The sequence below is a fragment of the Hyla sarda genome, chromosome 11 (assembly GCF_029499605.1).
Source record: "Hyla sarda isolate aHylSar1 chromosome 11, aHylSar1.hap1, whole genome shotgun sequence".
Taxonomy (NCBI): Eukaryota; Metazoa; Chordata; class Amphibia; order Anura; family Hylidae; genus Hyla; species Hyla sarda.
Genome location: NC_079199.1, coordinates 37,536,306 through 37,554,069, shown reverse-complemented (window position 1 = coordinate 37,554,069; position 17,764 = coordinate 37,536,306). Strand labels below are relative to the sequence as shown.

At 46.7% G+C, this 17,764-nt stretch overlaps 1 protein-coding gene across 2 annotated transcripts in view; it reads right to left on the bottom strand.

The window, feature by feature from the left end:
- ARMH4 (armadillo like helical domain containing 4) overlaps nucleotides 1-11,058 on the bottom strand; it is a 198,349-nt gene extending 187,291 nt beyond the window's left edge. Inside the window, exon 1 of one of the 2 annotated variants that reach the window (XM_056547376.1) lies at nucleotides 10,827-11,058. In XM_056547376.1, coding sequence (XP_056403351.1) covers nucleotides 10,827-10,872 — 46 coding nt within the window. In that variant the 5' untranslated portion in view covers nucleotides 10,873-11,058. The remainder of the gene's footprint in view (nucleotides 1-10,826) is intronic. The other variant, XM_056547375.1, reaches the window with a different exon arrangement.
- Nucleotides 11,059-17,764: the final 6,706 nt, after the last annotated feature.

The window sequence follows — 17,764 nt, the reverse complement described above, 5'->3', positions numbered from 1 at the left end:
GAGTCTGCTGTGCTGTGCTAGGTCTCTTCATCCAATCAATGTAGACTGATCTGCAACCCCCTGCTCTCTGTTTTCAGACAAGAGTCTGATAGGACAGGGGTGAGCACAGAGGAATGCTAGTCCCACCCATTCTTCCTGGACTTTGTCCCAGTCTGTGGTTTAGCTGGGACAAAGATGAATCTGCAGCCAGACAGGATTATGTTCTGGATGGTATGGGGACCCCTGGTGGTCTTTTTTTTTAATACGCCATAAGTTTAAAAGATAAAAAAAAAGTATAGTAGAAAGGTTAAAGTTTTGCCAAGATGTACAACATATAAAAAGTGTTTTATTCTGACAGTGCCTATTTAAGAAATCCTCAGAAACTTTTTTATGCACTTATGATACATGGAATGAGTCATTCCAAAACAAATACATATCCTATCTATATACAATTATAAAATTAACTTATTCCTTATCCACGGGATAGAGGATAAGTAGCGGATCGGGGGGAGGGGGGGGGTCCAACCGCTAGGTACCCAGCGATCACTAGGACGTTACCTTGTACTGAGTGAGGAGTGTGTGCTGCAGCCGGTACACGCCCTATTCATTTCTATGGGAGCGCTGAAAAGAATTTCAGAAGAAATGAATGGAGCACGTGCCGTCTACCAGGGTCCCGTCCTGGAGCTACCTAGCCCCTATGGGGGGTAAGTTAATGTTCGCCAGAGTACTTCTTTAACTGGGCTGTCACATTTTACAATGAGGTATCCATGTTTGATCTTTTGGCCATGCTGGTAGTTAGGCTTCATTTGCCTTATGCAATTATTATTGAGATATCTATCTAAACATATCTATAGACCACAGTGACCTTATTGAGGCCAAACCAGATTCATTTTTGGCCTCCATTTAGGTAGTTTCCATCTGAGTTTATGTTTATTGCTGGATGAAATATCACAGGCCTATGTGCTATTCCATAAGGCAAGAGCCTATAAAAATTACAAATATAATACAGCATAGCAGTGTTTCCCAACTAGGGTGCCTCCAGCTGTTGCAAAACTACAACTCCCAGCATGCCCGGACAGCCATAAGATTGCAAATAGCTTACAGTGGATTTTCATTTATTACAGGATGGGTAGGATAGATCAGCAATAATCTCTGCAAAAATTATTTTTAAGGGGAGGGTCACACGTGCCATATTTTGTTGCAAATTGGCTATAATAAATCCGCAGTTTTGCGGCAAATCCATAGCAAGTGCAGATTTTTAGACCCATATATATTTTTTTTTATTTACATAATCTACACAATTTGGTGTGGATTTTCAATTACAATTTCACAGCAATTTTCCATGGTAGTTTATCTGTGTTTATCCAAAGGATAGGGCATAAGATGTATGATTGCAGGGGTCCCGACGCTGGGGACCCCCGCAATCTGTCATTCCGCCCATCTCTTTGAGCTCTCCGCACGCTTCGCACTCGGAGCCTACAGCGCTGCGGTGAGCTAAAAAAGGTGGGTGCGGAATGACAGATTGCGGCGGTCCCCAGCGGCGGGACCCCCGCAATCATGCAATTTCATCCCCTATCCTTTGGATAGGGGATAAGATGTATTAGGGTTGGAGTACCCCTTTAAGGCTAGGACTAAACTGTGGCATCACAGCAAATCCATCTACGCTGTGAGACCAAAATATGTGAGCGATTTGTCTGCTATTTGCTGTCACACAGCTTTGTTACAGTTGTGAATTGACAGTAAAAACAGCAGCTAAATCTAAAGACCCCTTCATATATATGTCTGGTGGCGTTTCCCTCCGGCACTGTAAAAAGATGCTCTGTAGGAAAACTGACTGTAGAACTGATCCCATTCATTTGAATGAGACCGTTCACATTCTTCTGGCGTCTCAAGTTGGCTAACATGGGTGCCGGACAGAGGAACACATCTTGTGGCGTTCCCCAGTCCGGCATGCCCAATTAATGGAGCACTGGATCCTAAACGACTAATGTCAACTCATGCACTTCTCTCATCACTTGTGGCATCAGTTGCACCAATTTTAGGGTTCATGAGCCAGATGCCAAGCATATGTGAACCCAGCTTTAGATAAGTTTCTGACAAGTTGCAGTCACACTTGACTTAAACTGAGATCAGTGCTAGCAAAGTTACATACAACTTGGGACCTGCAAACTACAACCTATGAAATTTGGATTTTAGGTGACTGTCATGTTGCAGTTGCATCATTTACAAGTCACATTGCGACAACACTGTTGCCATGTAGCTAAGTCTAAAGGAGAGGAAAAAAACTTTTGTAAAGAATTATACAGACTGAATTTTAGTTACACACTGATGAGAACTTAAAGGGGTTATCCACCATAAGGTGACTTTAGCCATAAGGTGACTTTAGTACTTATCTACCAGACAGTAATGGACATGATTATGAAGGGTCCATGCTTGTCCACCATAACACTGCTGCTTTCTTTTTGTGAAATTTCTGTTGGAGTTCCCTCCCTCCAACTACAAGTCCCAGAATCCCTTGTTTGTAAGTGTGAGGCCACTTTTCTCCCTCCCACACATCAGCCACCCCACCGATTGCAGTACAGCTGAGCTATAATTCCCTGCAGTCCTGTGGAGAATGATCTCCTTCCTACACAGCGGTCGCTCCACTCATTGAAGCACAGACAGGCTCCTTTTAAACACCTGACTAGTGATGTAATGTCTCCGGCTGCACTGTAACCTGGGAAAAGCTTTTATGTGCTTCTAAAAATGATCACATAAGAATTGCGAGACAAGCTGTCAAACACAAATACGGACACTATATTATGAACTACACAAATTTTACAGCCCTGAAGCATAGTCAAATATTTAAAAAAAATCACAGAATACCCCTTTAAAGAAGTTTGCTGGGTGTTCCCCATATGGATATACAGTACAGACCAAAAGTTTGGACACACCTTCTCATTCAGAGTTTTCTTTATTTTCATGACTATGGAAATTGTAGATTCACATTGAAGGCATTAAAACTATGAATTAAGACATGTGGAATTATATACATAACAAAAAAGTGTGAAACAGCTGAAAATATGTCATATTCTAGGTTCTTCAAAGTAGCCACCTTTTGCTTTGTTTACTGCTTTGCACACTCTTGGCATTCTCTTGCTGAGCTTCAAGAGGTAGTCACCTGAAATGGTTTTCACTTCACAGGTGTGCTGGTGTGGAGGAGGAGGTGTGATGGTGTGGGGGTGCTTAGCTGGTGACACTGTTGGGGATTTATTCAAAATTGAAGGTATACTGAACCAACATGGCTACCACAGCATCTTGCAGCGGCATGCTATTCCATCCGGTTTGCGTTTAGTTGGACCATCATTTATTTTTCACCAGGACAATGACCCCAAACACCTCCAGGCTGTGTATGGGCTATTTGACCAAGAAGGAGAGTGATGGGGTGCTGCGCCAGATGACCTGGCCTCCATAGTCACCGGACCTGAACCCAATCGAGATGGTTTGGGGTGAGCTGGACCACAGAGTGAAGGCAAAAGGGCCAACAAGTGCTAAGCATCTCTGGGAACTCCTTCAAGACTGTTGGAAGACCATTTCAGGTGACTACCTCTTGGAGCTCATCAAGAGAATGCAAAGAATGTGCAAAGCAGTAATCAAAGCAAAAGGTGGCTAGAACCTAGAATATGACATATTTTCAGTCGTTTCACACTTTTTTGTTATGTCTATAATTCCACATGTGTTACTTCATAGTTTTGATGCCTTCAGTGTGAATCTACAATTTTCATAGTCATGAAAATAAAGAAAACTCGGAATGAGAAGGTGTTTCCAAACTTTTGGTCTGTACTGTATTCACATGCAGATTTATTACAAAAATTTCTATGACTGCCCCATTAATCTAAATAAGACCTGAATAAACGAAATCCACATACTGACGCATGGTACTTCAGTTGCATAAACCTTTGTAACATGATAGGTGATAAATGCTTCTGGCTTGAATACTTCTTTATATTTAGCTGGGTGCCCATTTGTAGAATACCATCCATTCACTGTATACAATGGCATGTTGGCAGAACAGGTTGCCAATGCATATTGCTGTGTGCCCAAACCATACCCATTTATTTCAATAGACCAAATGTACTATGTTCAGGCCACTTACTACATGTACATACTTCATTAGCTGGACTCAATGGTGTGGTCTGCTGCACTACTGATTCCAGCTAAATAAGCGCAGACATACAGAAAGTGGCCTATAGGAAAGTCACTAGTTAACTTTGTTTCAAGCATTTACGCGAATGGGCTTTCTGTGGTGCGCCATAGTATAGATTGGCATCCCTTATTTGACAAGCAGCTGGTGTATACCTAGGATGGAAGAAATAAACGTTTTGTGAACCAAGCCTAATTTTGAGGGACTTTAAAATGGGGTCACCAATGCTGTAGTCTTGAAAAAATACAGTATATGCTCAGAATGTAGTCACAAGTAGACTAAGTTCAGTCCACTTAAATAAATGGGCATGGCTCTGGTACATGGCAGACACTGTATGCTGATGAACCATAGAGAGAGAAGTGCAGGTCCTGCTCCAAAAACAAAAAGTGGATTAAAACTTAAAACTTCAATGAATGTCCATATTAAAAACAGAGAGGCAGCAACATGTCATTGAAAAAAGTTTAAAAAACGCCAAACGCGTTTCGGGCTGAAATATTAACCCTTAATCATGGCAATGATACATAAAGCAAGCAGTGTTTAAATACAGTGATCCCTCAGCTTACAATGGCCTCAACATACAATAGTTTCAACATACAATGGTCTTTTCTGGACCATTGTAACTTGAAACCAGACTCAACATACAATGCTATGGAATCTGCGAAACGTGTCAATGATTGGAAGAACCGACCAACCAGAATGGACATTTCACTGGTAGTGAAGTGCATGGTCCTGAAGTGCATGCACTGACTGGTGTCTGGTAGCGCCCCCTACAGTACAGAGAGGTATTACATGTTCTGTACTCTTTACCTGGGCCAGGGTTAGCTGCTCCTTTGGATATCAGGTGAGGGTGGCTCCATTTTTTTTCCTTTTTAGGACATTGCGTGTTCTGTATAAGACCCTGAAGAAGCTTCTGTCCTGTACATAGACCAGTGTTTCCCAACCAGGGTGCCTCCAGCTGTTGCAAAACTACAACTCCCAGCATGCCCGGACAGCCGAAGGCTGTCCGGGCATGCTGGGAGTTGTAGTTTTGCAACAGCTGGAGGGACCCTGGTTGGGAAACACTGACACAGACAGTGATTTACAGCTCCCAGCAGATCTTTATTAATTTTATATGTAAGGATTTGCGTTATCTAATTATTTTTCTTTAATCCTCACTTTTTCCTATTTTTGGATGACATTTTGGTGGCTTCAGAACCAATTACCAGGTTTCCATAGAGTTCTGGTCTTAATATACAATGGTTTCAACATACAATGGTCGTCTTGGAACCAATTAATATTGTAACTTGAGGGACCACTGTACCTTGACTGCAGGATGAAGAATGTACTACATGTGTCAAACAGGGGGAGGGGAAAACCAAACCCCCGGATGGAGTATGACGTGTGTTCCTGTCAATCAAGGTGAAGAGCTGTGAACAATACGCTGTCAAGAAAAAGCATCATGTGGTCAAGGCAACCCCTTACATTGGAACAAGTACAGAGAGTCCCCATGTCTGATATTCTGTATGTAGGCACTGCGGACCGGACAAGCTGAAAGGTAATCACTATAGCTACACCATGAATATTATAGGTTGGTTTGGTTTTCCCCTCCCCTGTTTGACACATGTAGTACATTCTTCATCCTGTATTCAGGGTATTTAAACACTGCTTGCTTTATGTATCATTGCCATGATTAAGGGCCAATATTTCAGACCAAAACGCGTCAGAATTTTTTCACTTTTTACAGTGACATGTTGCTGCTTTTCTGTTTTTAATGTGGACATTCATTAAAGTTTAAAGTTTTAATCATGTTCACATGGGATACGGCCCATTGTTCTCCGAGCTCCCATCTCCTATACATGCCACGGACTTGATGCGTATTCGCATTGAAGTGGTGAGCTGATCTGTGTTTTTTTCACTGTACGCTGATGTACACAGGTAAGGCCCATAACAAATGTAAACAAAACCCTACATGTCCCTGTCTCACTTATAGGTATCTTGAGTTGGTAAATTCTGTAATAACATTTACCTAAGTTGTTCCATCTCCTTTAGGTTGATGGTAAACAAAGTCATTATACTTTCCATTGCACAAGTAACTTAAAGAGTACCTATCATCAAAAAAATGTTTTGATATGTTAGAGCTGTTTGTATATAGAACAACTTTGTAATTAGATTTAATTAAAAAAAATGCTTCCTTTTATGTGTTTTTTAGTTTTGAAAATGTGGCCACTAGGGGTCTCCCTAGGCGCAAGCTTTTCATTGATTTCGGACTCATGCCGGCCTGGCAGTTAGTCCGAAATCGCAGTGCTGGCTGAGCACGTGACCAGCTCAGCGCAGCTCCCCGCCTGTCAATCAGACAGGCGGGAGCGCTGTGCTCACATGCAGGGCACTGAACACCGAGGATAAGCGGCGCTCTGAACACTTGGGACAAGCAGGCATCTGGGCAGAGAGGACAAGCGGTGCCCCGTACACTGAGGACAAGCGGCGCCCCGTACACTGAGGACAAGCGGCACTCCGTAGACTGAGGACAAGCAGCGCTCCATTCACTGAGGACAAGCAGCGCTCCATTCACTGAGGACAAGCAGGCATCTGGGCAGTGAGGACAAGCGGCGCCCCGTACACTGAGGACAAGCAGGTACTATTCCCATGCCCCCCCCCCCCCAAGTGAGGGCGGAAGCAGTCCCCCCCCCAGCAGGCATCAGTGACGTGGAGCCTGCTGGGGCACGTCCACATCCTCCTGCCGGGTGCTCACACTACGTGAGCAAGAAGATAGGTAAGTTACAGAGCTTTTTAAAGCTCTTTAAAAAGTTTTTAAGGGCAGGGAAGGTGTTAGATGTAGTTAGGGAACATAGCTTAAGTTAGTGTAGAAAAGTTTATTTAGTGATAGGTACTCTTTAACTGTATTGCAGTGTTTCCCTGATTGGCAACCAGGGTGCCTCCAGCGGTTGAAAAACTACAACTACTAACATGGCCAAACTGCCTTTATGCTGGGATTTGTAGTTTTGCAACAGCAGGAGGCACCCTAGTTTGGAAACACTGCCATATTGAATTTCTTCCGTTATTAGAATACACGACTAAGTAGGTTTTCTGGTAAGGAGTTGAATGATAACCATTGCCATTATAGGAAACAAAAAGCAGAAGCGTATCATGGTGCAGGCTTGCTACAATGTGAGGACGGACAAGGGATGGGAGATCAGCGGCTTACCGGAGCAGGTTGTGTACCCGCATACACAACAATGGTGAGTGCGTAACTGGAGACAGAAGTTCAGCCTGACTGAAGCCTTCCTGTGTGGATATATGGAACAGAAAACGACTTCAGCAGTACTCAGGAATTCATCAGCGCTGTCAAGGACTTCAGACACGGAAGCCAACAGGTGACGTGTAAAAACTTTACTGTAGAACCATGTGACGCGTTTCACTGCGCATGCGCAGCTTCTTCAGGCATCGTACTGTCGGACATCACATCGAACGATGCCAGACATCGAATGATGCCTGAAGAAGCTGCGCATGCACAGTGAAACGCGTCGAATGGTTCTCTAGTAAAGTTTTTACACGTTACCTGTTGGCTTCCATGCCTGACGTCTTGTACAGCCCTGATGAATTCCTGAGAACTGATGAAGTCATTTGCTGTTCCATATATCTACACAGGAAAGCTGCAGTCAGGCTGAACTTCTATCTCCAGTTACCTGTTGGCACCCGTGTCAGAAGTCCTGTACAGCGCCGATGAATTCCTGAGTACTGGTGAAGTCGTTTGCTGTTCCACATTGCCATTATAGGGACCTTATTGTCTGTCACCCAGCTTTCTCAGAAATAAAGATGCAGTTCTTAAAGAGTACCTGTTACCAAACTAAACTTTTAATATATTGTTCCTTATATAATTATAAGACACTTTGCTATTTACTTGCTGTTAAAATTCTCAACCTTTATATGTTTTTTATGAGATAAAAAAAAAATGGCCACTAGGTGGCTCTGTTCTGTTCCCTGCACAAGTCAGTTAGTTACTCCACCCGGACTTGCAGATGTCCAAACTCAGGAAGTGCGTGCGGGGCATGGCGAGTCAGATCTCTCACAGGATTCAGTGACATTGCCCCTGCTGGGGAACGCCCTCTTTCTCCAGCCGGGAGCTCACACAATGGGAGCAAAGGGGACGGTATGATACAGATTTTTAAAGCTCGGAAATCTTTTTAGGGCAGGAGGGGTGTTAGGAGTAGTTAGTGAATATAAGTTTAGAAAATATGGTTTGATGACAGGTACTCTTTAAGACTTTTTTTTTTATGAAGGGGCTTTTCTCTCTCTCTCTCTCTCTCTCTCTCTCTCTCTCTCTCTCTCTCTTTTTTTTTAAATTGCCTCTAAAACCAGCTACCCTGTCAATTAGTTGATCAGAGGGGAACCCCAGAGATTAGATAATATTATTTTGACACACATGGGGAAATGTTGTATTACATGATAATCACTCAAATAACTGGTGGCCCATAGACCAAAGGTTATTTTGCCCTGGCTCAGAAAGGCATTTTCTACTTCATACGAACTGTACAACCTCTTTAAGAGAAAATGCTCTTCATATCATCTTCACATTTTTAAAGAGTAGCTCCCACCATGTAACAAAATAATGTTTCTGTCCCTGCCTATTGCCCATCTATCCCTAACCCCATCCCTGCCTGTAAAAATGTTTTTAACCCCTTAGAAATATATTTTTGTGCTCACTTACCAGGCAGACTTCCCCAACAGGCGCAGCGTCACTGATGCCTGCTGGGGGGGCCCGACTTCCGCCCTTAGCTCATCTATGCTGCGTTTTCCTATGGGGAGTGTGCACAGACTAGCGGCCAATAGCACGGCAGGCTGCTCCGGGGTCTCCTCCTCCCTGTTTAGCAGTGTAGTGTTATCCAGGGAGGAGGAGTATAGAAGCTGTGCTCACGGCCGAGACCCGGGACCAAAAAGAAGTATGGGTAAGTGAAATAAGACCTCACTTACCCGTACAGGACATATACTGTTCTGGAGCATCAGCGCAGCACTGAGATTCAGTGCCGCGCCTCCTCCAGACTGTACATGCTGGGGGTGGACAGCCAATGAGCACAGGCAGCTGTAAGGCCAGGCAGCCAATGAGCTCAGCCCAGGCGTTCACAGCGTTTGCTCCCGGCTGTCTGATTGACAGGCAGGGAGCGAGCGCAGGCTGACTGCCTGGCCGGCATCAGTCTGAATTCAGTTGTGACTTCACAGCAGGCTGCAGCCGGCAACTAGGAGGGAGACCCCTAGTGGCCGGTTTTCAAATGTAAAATAAAATATTTTAAAGGGGTTCTCCAGTGCTTAAACATCTTATCCCCTATCCAAAGGATAGGGGATAAGATGCCTGATCGCGGGCTATCACGCCCCCTCCCGTAGGCTTGCATTGAGGGGCGGAACGTGACGTCACACGCCGGCGCAGGCGTGACGTCACACGCCACCCGCCCTGTAGTCGCCGGTAATCAGTCCCGGAGCGAACAAGCTCCGGGGACTGATTACAAACGGGGTGCCGCGTGCATAATCCCGGGGGTCCCCAGCGGCGGGACTCCCGCGATCAGGCATCTTATCCCCTATCCTTTGGATAGGGGATAAGATGTTTAAGCACCGGAGAACCCCTTTAAGCAAAAAATTTATAATGGAAGTATATTAGAGATATGTTGTATTACATATAAAAAAAAAGGGTTGGTGACAGTGCCCATTTAAGCATTTCTACTGCAAAGTAAAGCAGTGCTTTCTAACCAGGGTGCCTCCAGCTGTTGCAAAACTATAACTCCCAGCATGCCCGGACAGCCTTTGGCTGTCCGGGCATGCTGGAAGTTGTAGTTTTGCAACAGCTGGAGGCACCCTGGTTAAGAAACACTGAAGTAAAGTCTAGTTTGATAAATGTGCACCTCAGTGGTGATCCGGGCAGGCAAACAACAAGTATTTCTGGTACAGCAGCTATATACAGAAACAAGGTATTCCAGATTTCGCTCATTGTCACATTTTCACACATTTCCCTTTTCCTGTCATACAAACGAATGCAAATATGCCTTGAGAGCTTTGAGAGAAACAACCAGCTACAATGTCACCAGTCGGTCCGTACACCATTGTGGAATATGTTGGTGCTATAAATAATAAGCATTTTCATTTCGGACAAAGAGCCTTTAATATAGGCAAATTTAACATTCAGGAAGTCTTGAAAAGTTGGGTGGTGGTCATTTTGGTCACCCAGCTTTCCTACTTCCAGATACAACTAGTAAAAACAGAGAACAACAGTCCTGAGCCAGTAATGGAAGAAGTTCTGTTCTGACTAGTAATTCCCTATACAATTCTATACATTGTATCTCTTTATTTGTAAACAACTTGGTTACTGTTTGACAGAAAGGTAAATAAGAAAGTTCACACCCAGTCAATGAGACATGTGCCAGTCTAAGACAATAAAAAAAATTTAAAAAAAAGTTAAGGATGCCATGCTGTGCCAACCTTGTCATCATGGCATAAGCAGATCAGTTGCTACATTTTAATCTGCACCATAGAAACATGGAAATTCTAACAAAACCTGGATAAACATTGTTGCCATTTCTTGCTGTTCATGCTAAGCTTATTGTAATGGGCAAAGCATGATCTGAGCTTGTATCATGTCATCTGCCCTTAAATCTACAATGAAAACAATAGTAAAGGGGGCATCGTTGAAGAAGACCCTTACCAGCCAGTCTCATGGGCAGCCTGCTCTTGCAATGAGCCATTGGCATCAGTCATGTCCAGTGATCAGCATTGTCTCCATGCACCCAGGGCTGCCCTTTCAACAATCGGATGGTTGTATTGATCTTCCTCTCTGGTCTCCAGTGAAGGACCCGCCCAGGCTGGTGCTATTCTCCGGAGAGGGGCAGGTAACACACACATCAATCTATGAGCCTGGCTCTACAGCCACAGCCTGGTACTGAGCATGCGCAGCCCTCCTCCCTCTTTGCCCACACCATTCATTCCAGTCTGCAGATGTAGTCACAGCATGGGCTGAAGGGGTGCAGGGGAAGTGACCTCTGTTATAGGCTGCTGCTTGTAAATGTGCAGTGTCAGTGATCACAGGCTGGTCAAGGAGGCTGCAATAAAGTTCCCTACTCCAACACAGACATAATTGCACATGTAACATAGGAATTGTATGGCATTCATCCAAGGCTTTGAATTTTACTTCTAAAATTAAAGATACTATCCAAAAAATCCAATTGGTAAGTTTCTTCATTTTCAGATTTTGATGCTAAAAGTGTTGATTTTTAAGTTCTTTTCTGAAAAAGCTGGGTGACCACTGATATGACCACTATCACTGTACTTATCAGAGATGTCATTCAGCTTCCCCAGACTCCTGATAGTTACTTTAATTACAAATAAATCATATATATATATATATATATATATATATATATATATATCCATGTGCTGAATAAAAGGTACATTTTTCACATTCCATTGGATGTGCTGCTGAATCTTTTGTTTATATATATATATATATATATATATATATATATATATATATTAATATACAGTGACCCCTCGACCTACGATGGCCCCGACATACGATAATTTCAACATGCGAGCCTCTCAGAGGCCATCGCATGTGGAAGGCAGCATCAACATACGATGCTTTTGTATGTCGGGGCCATCGCATAAGCGGCTATCCGGCAGCGTAGACTGCTTCAGCTGCCACCGGATAGCCGTTTACGGTGCCCCGTGAGCTCCGCTGACGATCACTTACCTATCCTCGGGGCTCCGGACCGTCCTCTGCATCGTCGGCGCTCTCCATCGACGTCATCACATCGCTGCGCACACCGTCCTGTCATCCAATAGGAGCGGCATGCGTAGCGACGTGATGGTGGCGACGGAGAGCGCGGATGCCGGGGAAGCAGAGACCTTGCCGGAGCGTCGGAGACACCCCGGGGACGCGGCAACAGTGATGGATGGCGACATCCCGGGCAGCGGTGACAAGCGGTGCTGGTCCGGAGCGACGGGGACAGGTGAGTACAACTTCCTCTAACAGTGGTCTACAACCTGCGGACCTCCAGATGTTGCAAAACTACAACACCCAGCATGTCCGGACAGCCAACGGCTGTCCGGGCATGCTGGGTGTTGTAGTTTTGCAACATCTGGAGGTCCGCAGGTTGTAGACCACTGTCCTATACTTTACATTGCACGGATCCCTCAACATGCGATGGTTTCAACAAACGATGGTCCGTTTGGAACGGATTACCATCGTATGTTGAGGGACCACTGTATATATAAATGTACAGTGGTCCCTCAACATACGTTGGTAATTCGTTCCAAATGAACCATCGTTTGTTGAAACCATCGTATGTTGAGGGATCCGTGCAATGTTAAATATAGGAAATTGTACTCACCTGTCCCCGCTGCTCCGGACCGTCCCCGCTGCCCTGGATGTCGCCGTCCATCGCTGTCGCCGCATCCCTGTGGTGTCCCCGCCGCTCCAGACTGTCTCCGCTGCCCAGGATCGTGGTTCCTTATCGCCGTCATCACGTCGCTACGCACGCCGCTCCTATTGGATGACGGGACGGCGTGCGCGGTGACGTGATGACGATGATGGAGAGCGACAGCGATGAAGGGGATTCTGAAGAGGACGCTCCGGAGCCCCGAGGACAGGTAAGTGATCGTCACCGGACCACACGGGTGTTACGCCTAGCGCTCCGGGTCCCCGCTCCTCCCCGGAGCGCTCACGGCGTCTTTCTCCCTGCAGCGCCCCGGTCAGTCCCGCTGACCAGGAGCGCTGCACTGTGTTGGCCGTTGGGGATGCGATTCGCACAGCGGGACGCGCCCGCTCGCGAATCGCATCCCAGGTCACTTACCCGTCCCGGTCCCCTGCTGTCATGTGCTGGCGCGCGCGGCTCCGCTCTCTAGGGCGCGCGCGCGCCAGCTCTCTGAGACTTAAAGGGCCAGTGCACCAATGATTGGTGCCTGGCCCAATTAGCTTAATTGGCTCCCACCTGCTCCCTGCCTTTATCTAGTCTCCTCCCTTGCACTCCCTTGCCGGATCTTGTTGCCTTGTGCCAGTGAAAGCGTTTAGTGTGTCCAAAGCCTGTGTACCTGAACTTCTGCTACCCATCCTGACTACGAACCTTGCCGCCTGCCCCCGACCTTCTGCTACGTCTGACCTTGCTTCTGCCTACTCCCTTGTACCGCGCCTATCTTCAGCAGCCAGAGAGGTGAGCCGTTGCTAGTGGATACGACCTGGTCACTACCGCCGCAGCAAGACCATCCCGCTTTGCGGCGGGCTCTGGTGAAAACCAGTAGTGGCTTAGAACCGGTCCACTAGCACGGTCCACGCCAATCCCTCTCTGGCACAGAGGATCCACTACCTGGAAGCCGAATCGTGACAGTAGATCCGGCCATGGATCCCGCTGAGGTGCCGCTGCCAAGTCTCGCTGATCTTCCCACGGTGGTCGCTCAGCAATCGCAGCAGATTGCCCAACAAGGACAGCAGCTGTCGCAGTTGACCGCCATGTTACAGCAAATTCTGCCTCTGCTACAGCAACAACCATCTCCTCCGCCAGCTCCTGCACCTCCTCCGCAGCGAGTGGCCGCTCCTAACCTCCGCTTGTCCCTGCCGGACAAATTTGATGGGGACTCCAGACTCTGCCGTGGATTTTTGTCTCAGTGTTCCCTGCATATGGAGATGTTGTCAGACTTGTTTCCTACAGAACGGTCTAAGGTGGCGTTCGTAGTAAGTCTTCTTTCAGGAAAGGCCTTGTCTTGGGCCACACCGCTCTGGGACCGCAATGATCCTGCCACAGCCACAGTCCAGTCCTTCTTTGCTGAAGTCCGAAGTGTCTTTGAGGAACCTGCCCGAGCCTCTTCTGCTGAGACTGCCTTGCTGAACCTGGTCCAGGGTAATTCTTCCGTTGGCGAGTACGCCATACAATTCCGTACTTTTGCTTCTGAACTATCCTGGAATAATGAGGCTCTCTGCGCGACCTTTAAAAAAGGCCTATCCAGTCGCATCAAGGATGTGCTGGCCGCACGAGAGATTCCTGCCAACCTCCAAGAACTCATCCATTTGGCTACCCGCATTGACATGCGTTTTTCTGAGCGACACCAAGAGCTCCGCCAGGAAAAAGACTTAGATCTCTGGGCACCTCTCCCACAGCATCCTTTGCAGTCTTCGCCTGGGCCTCCCGCCGAGGAGGCCATGCAAGTGGATCGGTCTCGCCTGACCCAGGAAGAGAGGAATCGCCGTAGAGAAGAAAATCTCTGTCTGTACTGTGCCAGTACTGAGCATTTCGTGGTGGATTGCCCTATCCGTCCTCCACGCCTGGGAAACGCACGCACGCACCCAGCTCACGTGGGTGTGGCATCTTTTGCTTCTAAGTCTTCTTCTCCACGTCTCACGGTGCCCGTGCGGATTTCCTCTACAGCCAACTCCTCCATCTCAGCCGTGGCCTGCTTGGACTCTGGTGCCTCCGGGAATTTTTTGTTGGAGTCCTTTGTTAATAGATTCAGCATCCCGGTGACCCGTCTCGTCAAACCGCTCTACATTTCCGCGGTCAACGGAGCCAGATTGGACTGCACCGTGCGTTACCGCACAGAACCCCTCCTGATGTCTATCGGACCCCACCACGAAAGGATTGAGTTCTTCATTCTCCCCAACTGTACTTCTGAGGTCCTCCTCGGTCTGCCTTGGCTCCGGCTTCATTCCCCCACCATTGATTGGACCACCGGGGAGATCAGGAACTGGGACTCTGCCTGCCACAGGAAGTGCCTCTCCCCCCCTCCCAGTCCCATCAGGCAAGCCTCTGTGCCTCCCCATGGCCCCCGTCCTGGTGTCACACTGCCCCGTGCCAGGCCTCGCCCTCTGCCCTCCCTCCCCATTCCCACTCCTGCTGTACTGCCTGCCGTTGAGGAAACCCTCCATTCTTTCCCGGTGTCCTCATCCCAGGGGAGGCAGTTACCGGACAAAGAGAAGGGGAGACCTAAGGGGGGGGGTACTGTTACGCCTAGCGCTCCGGGTCCCCGCTCCTCCCCGGAGCGCTCACGGCGTCTTTCTCCCTGCAGCGCCCCGGTCAGTCCCGCTGACCAGGAGCGCTGCACTGTGTTGGCCGTTGGGGATGCGATTCGCACAGCGGGACGCGCCCGCTCGCGAATCGCATCCCAGGTCACTTACCCGTCCCGGTCCCCTGCTGTCATGTGCTGGCGCGCGCGGCTCCGCTCTCTAGGGCGCGCGCGCGCCAGCTCTCTGAGACTTAAAGGGCCAGTGCACCAATGATTGGTGCCTGGCCCAATTAGCTTAATTGGCTCCCACCTGCTCCCTGCCTTTATCTAGTCTCCTCCCTTGCACTCCCTTGCCGGATCTTGTTGCCTTGTGCCAGTGAAAGCGTTTAGTGTGTCCAAAGCCTGTGTACCTGAACTTCTGCTACCCATCCTGACTACGAACCTTGCCGCCTGCCCCCGACCTTCTGCTACGTCTGACCTTGCTTCTGCCTACTCCCTTGTACCGCGCCTATCTTCAGCAGCCAGAGAGGTGAGCCGTTGCTAGTGGATACGACCTGGTCACTACCGCCGCAGCAAGACCATCCCGCTTTGCGGCGGGCTCTGGTGAAAACCAGTAGTGGCTTAGAACCGGTCCACTAGCACGGTCCACGCCAATCCCTCTCTGGCACAGAGGATCCACTACCTGGAAGCCGAATCGTGACAACGGGGCACCTTAAACGGCTATCCGGTGGTAGCTGAAGCAGTCAGCGCTGCCGGATAGCTGTTTATGCGATGGCCCCGACATACAAAAGCATCGTATGTTGATGCTGCCTTCAACATGCGATGGCCTCTAAGAGGCCATCGTATGTTGAAATTATCGTATGTCGGGGCCATCGTAGGTCGGGGGTGTATATATATATATATATATATATATATATATATATATATATATATAAAATATCTTATGCAGAAACACTGTGCTGCATAAATAGGCAGATTTTCCTTTCTGGAACCTCGGAAAGATGGATGACAACTACTAATGGACTAGTGATTGTCAACATGCTTTCCAATAAACAAACCCTAAAGCTATCTTAACTCCATGCTTCCGGTACACAATTGCATTACTATCAAGGGGGTAGATAAATTTGACGCACATAAGCAAAAAACTATAAATAACTTCAGAATGCTATTTTGTATGTTTTCTCCTCTCCTTACTTTTTTGTGAGCCTTTTTAAAAGTGCTCTCCAAAAGCATTTTTGTAAGCCATGTCTGACTTGGCCTTGACTTGCGACATTTTGGAGGAGTTTGCAACGTTTTTTATGCCTGCGTGCAAAGTTCGCACTTCATAAATTTGCAACCACTGCAAAGAGAAAACTGAAAGTTGCGTAGGTAAGGCTGTTTGCTACTTTATGCGTACCCACAAAAGTCACAAAAAAAAAAGTGTTTAGGTGCACGTGCATCATTTTCTTTCCCCGGAGTAAGCAAATTAAGCTCTAGATGGATATTATATTCCATAATCCCCCATTACTTAGCGGAGGTCAAAAAGAGCATCATTTTGGCCTCATCAGTGTAATGTTTATTGGGGTTTAAGTTTTTTTCACTGTATGGCATAGCACACACTGGGTACTTCAGGGTAACTTTATTTGGGGGTCTATCTATGAAGGGAATCATTATATATATATGTTAAAAGTATACATTGGGGAGTTACCCTGACGCATACCAGAAGTCAGATTATAAAAGAAGTCTGTAACGCCTGTCATGAATCTGGAGCTCAGTTCACTTTTTCCAATGCATTTGTACATTTTGGGAAAAAAAATTCTAAAAATAGCATTTGGATGGAACGCTACAGTTCAAGTTATTAAATCGTCATAACTTAAATTTTCGGCTTGCTTTCAGTGAATTCAATATTCTTTAAAACATTCAGAAGCTACAGAAACCTGTCCTGACATATCTGTGCTTTGTTACAATATAGTGAATATATTGACAATATAGGACGTGACCGGTTTGGACTGTTTGGCTGCTTTTCTGCTTTCAGAAATTTGCATATACTAATAAACTGCTGAACTCTCAGCCATGGACGTCCGCCAATGAAATTCCATAGTGTGCACTGTGCAGCGGAATCCCATTGCCAGCAATGGGATTCTGCTGCACCCGAATTTCCGAGTGGAATTTCGAAGCAGAATTCCGCTCAGAAATTCTGTAGTGTTATCCTTGCCTAAGAAAATCATCCAAGGTTGCCAATGATGGGAATTCTGGTTCTTCGGCCTTAACTTGAAGGTCATCAGCTGGTCAACAGAGGCTGTGTGACTGAAGAAGTTAGCAGTGTGGAGGAGAGAAAGCCAAGTGGTAGGGACGCTCTGCTAAGAGATATCATAGTACTAATGTACCAAAAGAGAGAGAGAGAGAGAGAGAATATGAGTGACACTTGTGGTGGTGAAGATAAGGGTCTATTCATACAGCAGAATTTCTATGGGCTTTAGTTTGAGGTGGAATTCCGCAAGCAGAAATTCTTTCGTGTGAATAGACCCAAAGGTTCTAGGTTCACACTACGGAATTTCTGCCTGCAATTCTGCTTTGAAATTGCTGGCAGACCCCTACTATGATAGCCACCCTAAAAGCCTGGTCGCAGTTCCATAGAATTACCGCCTCTGATTCACCACCCTCCATCGCGAA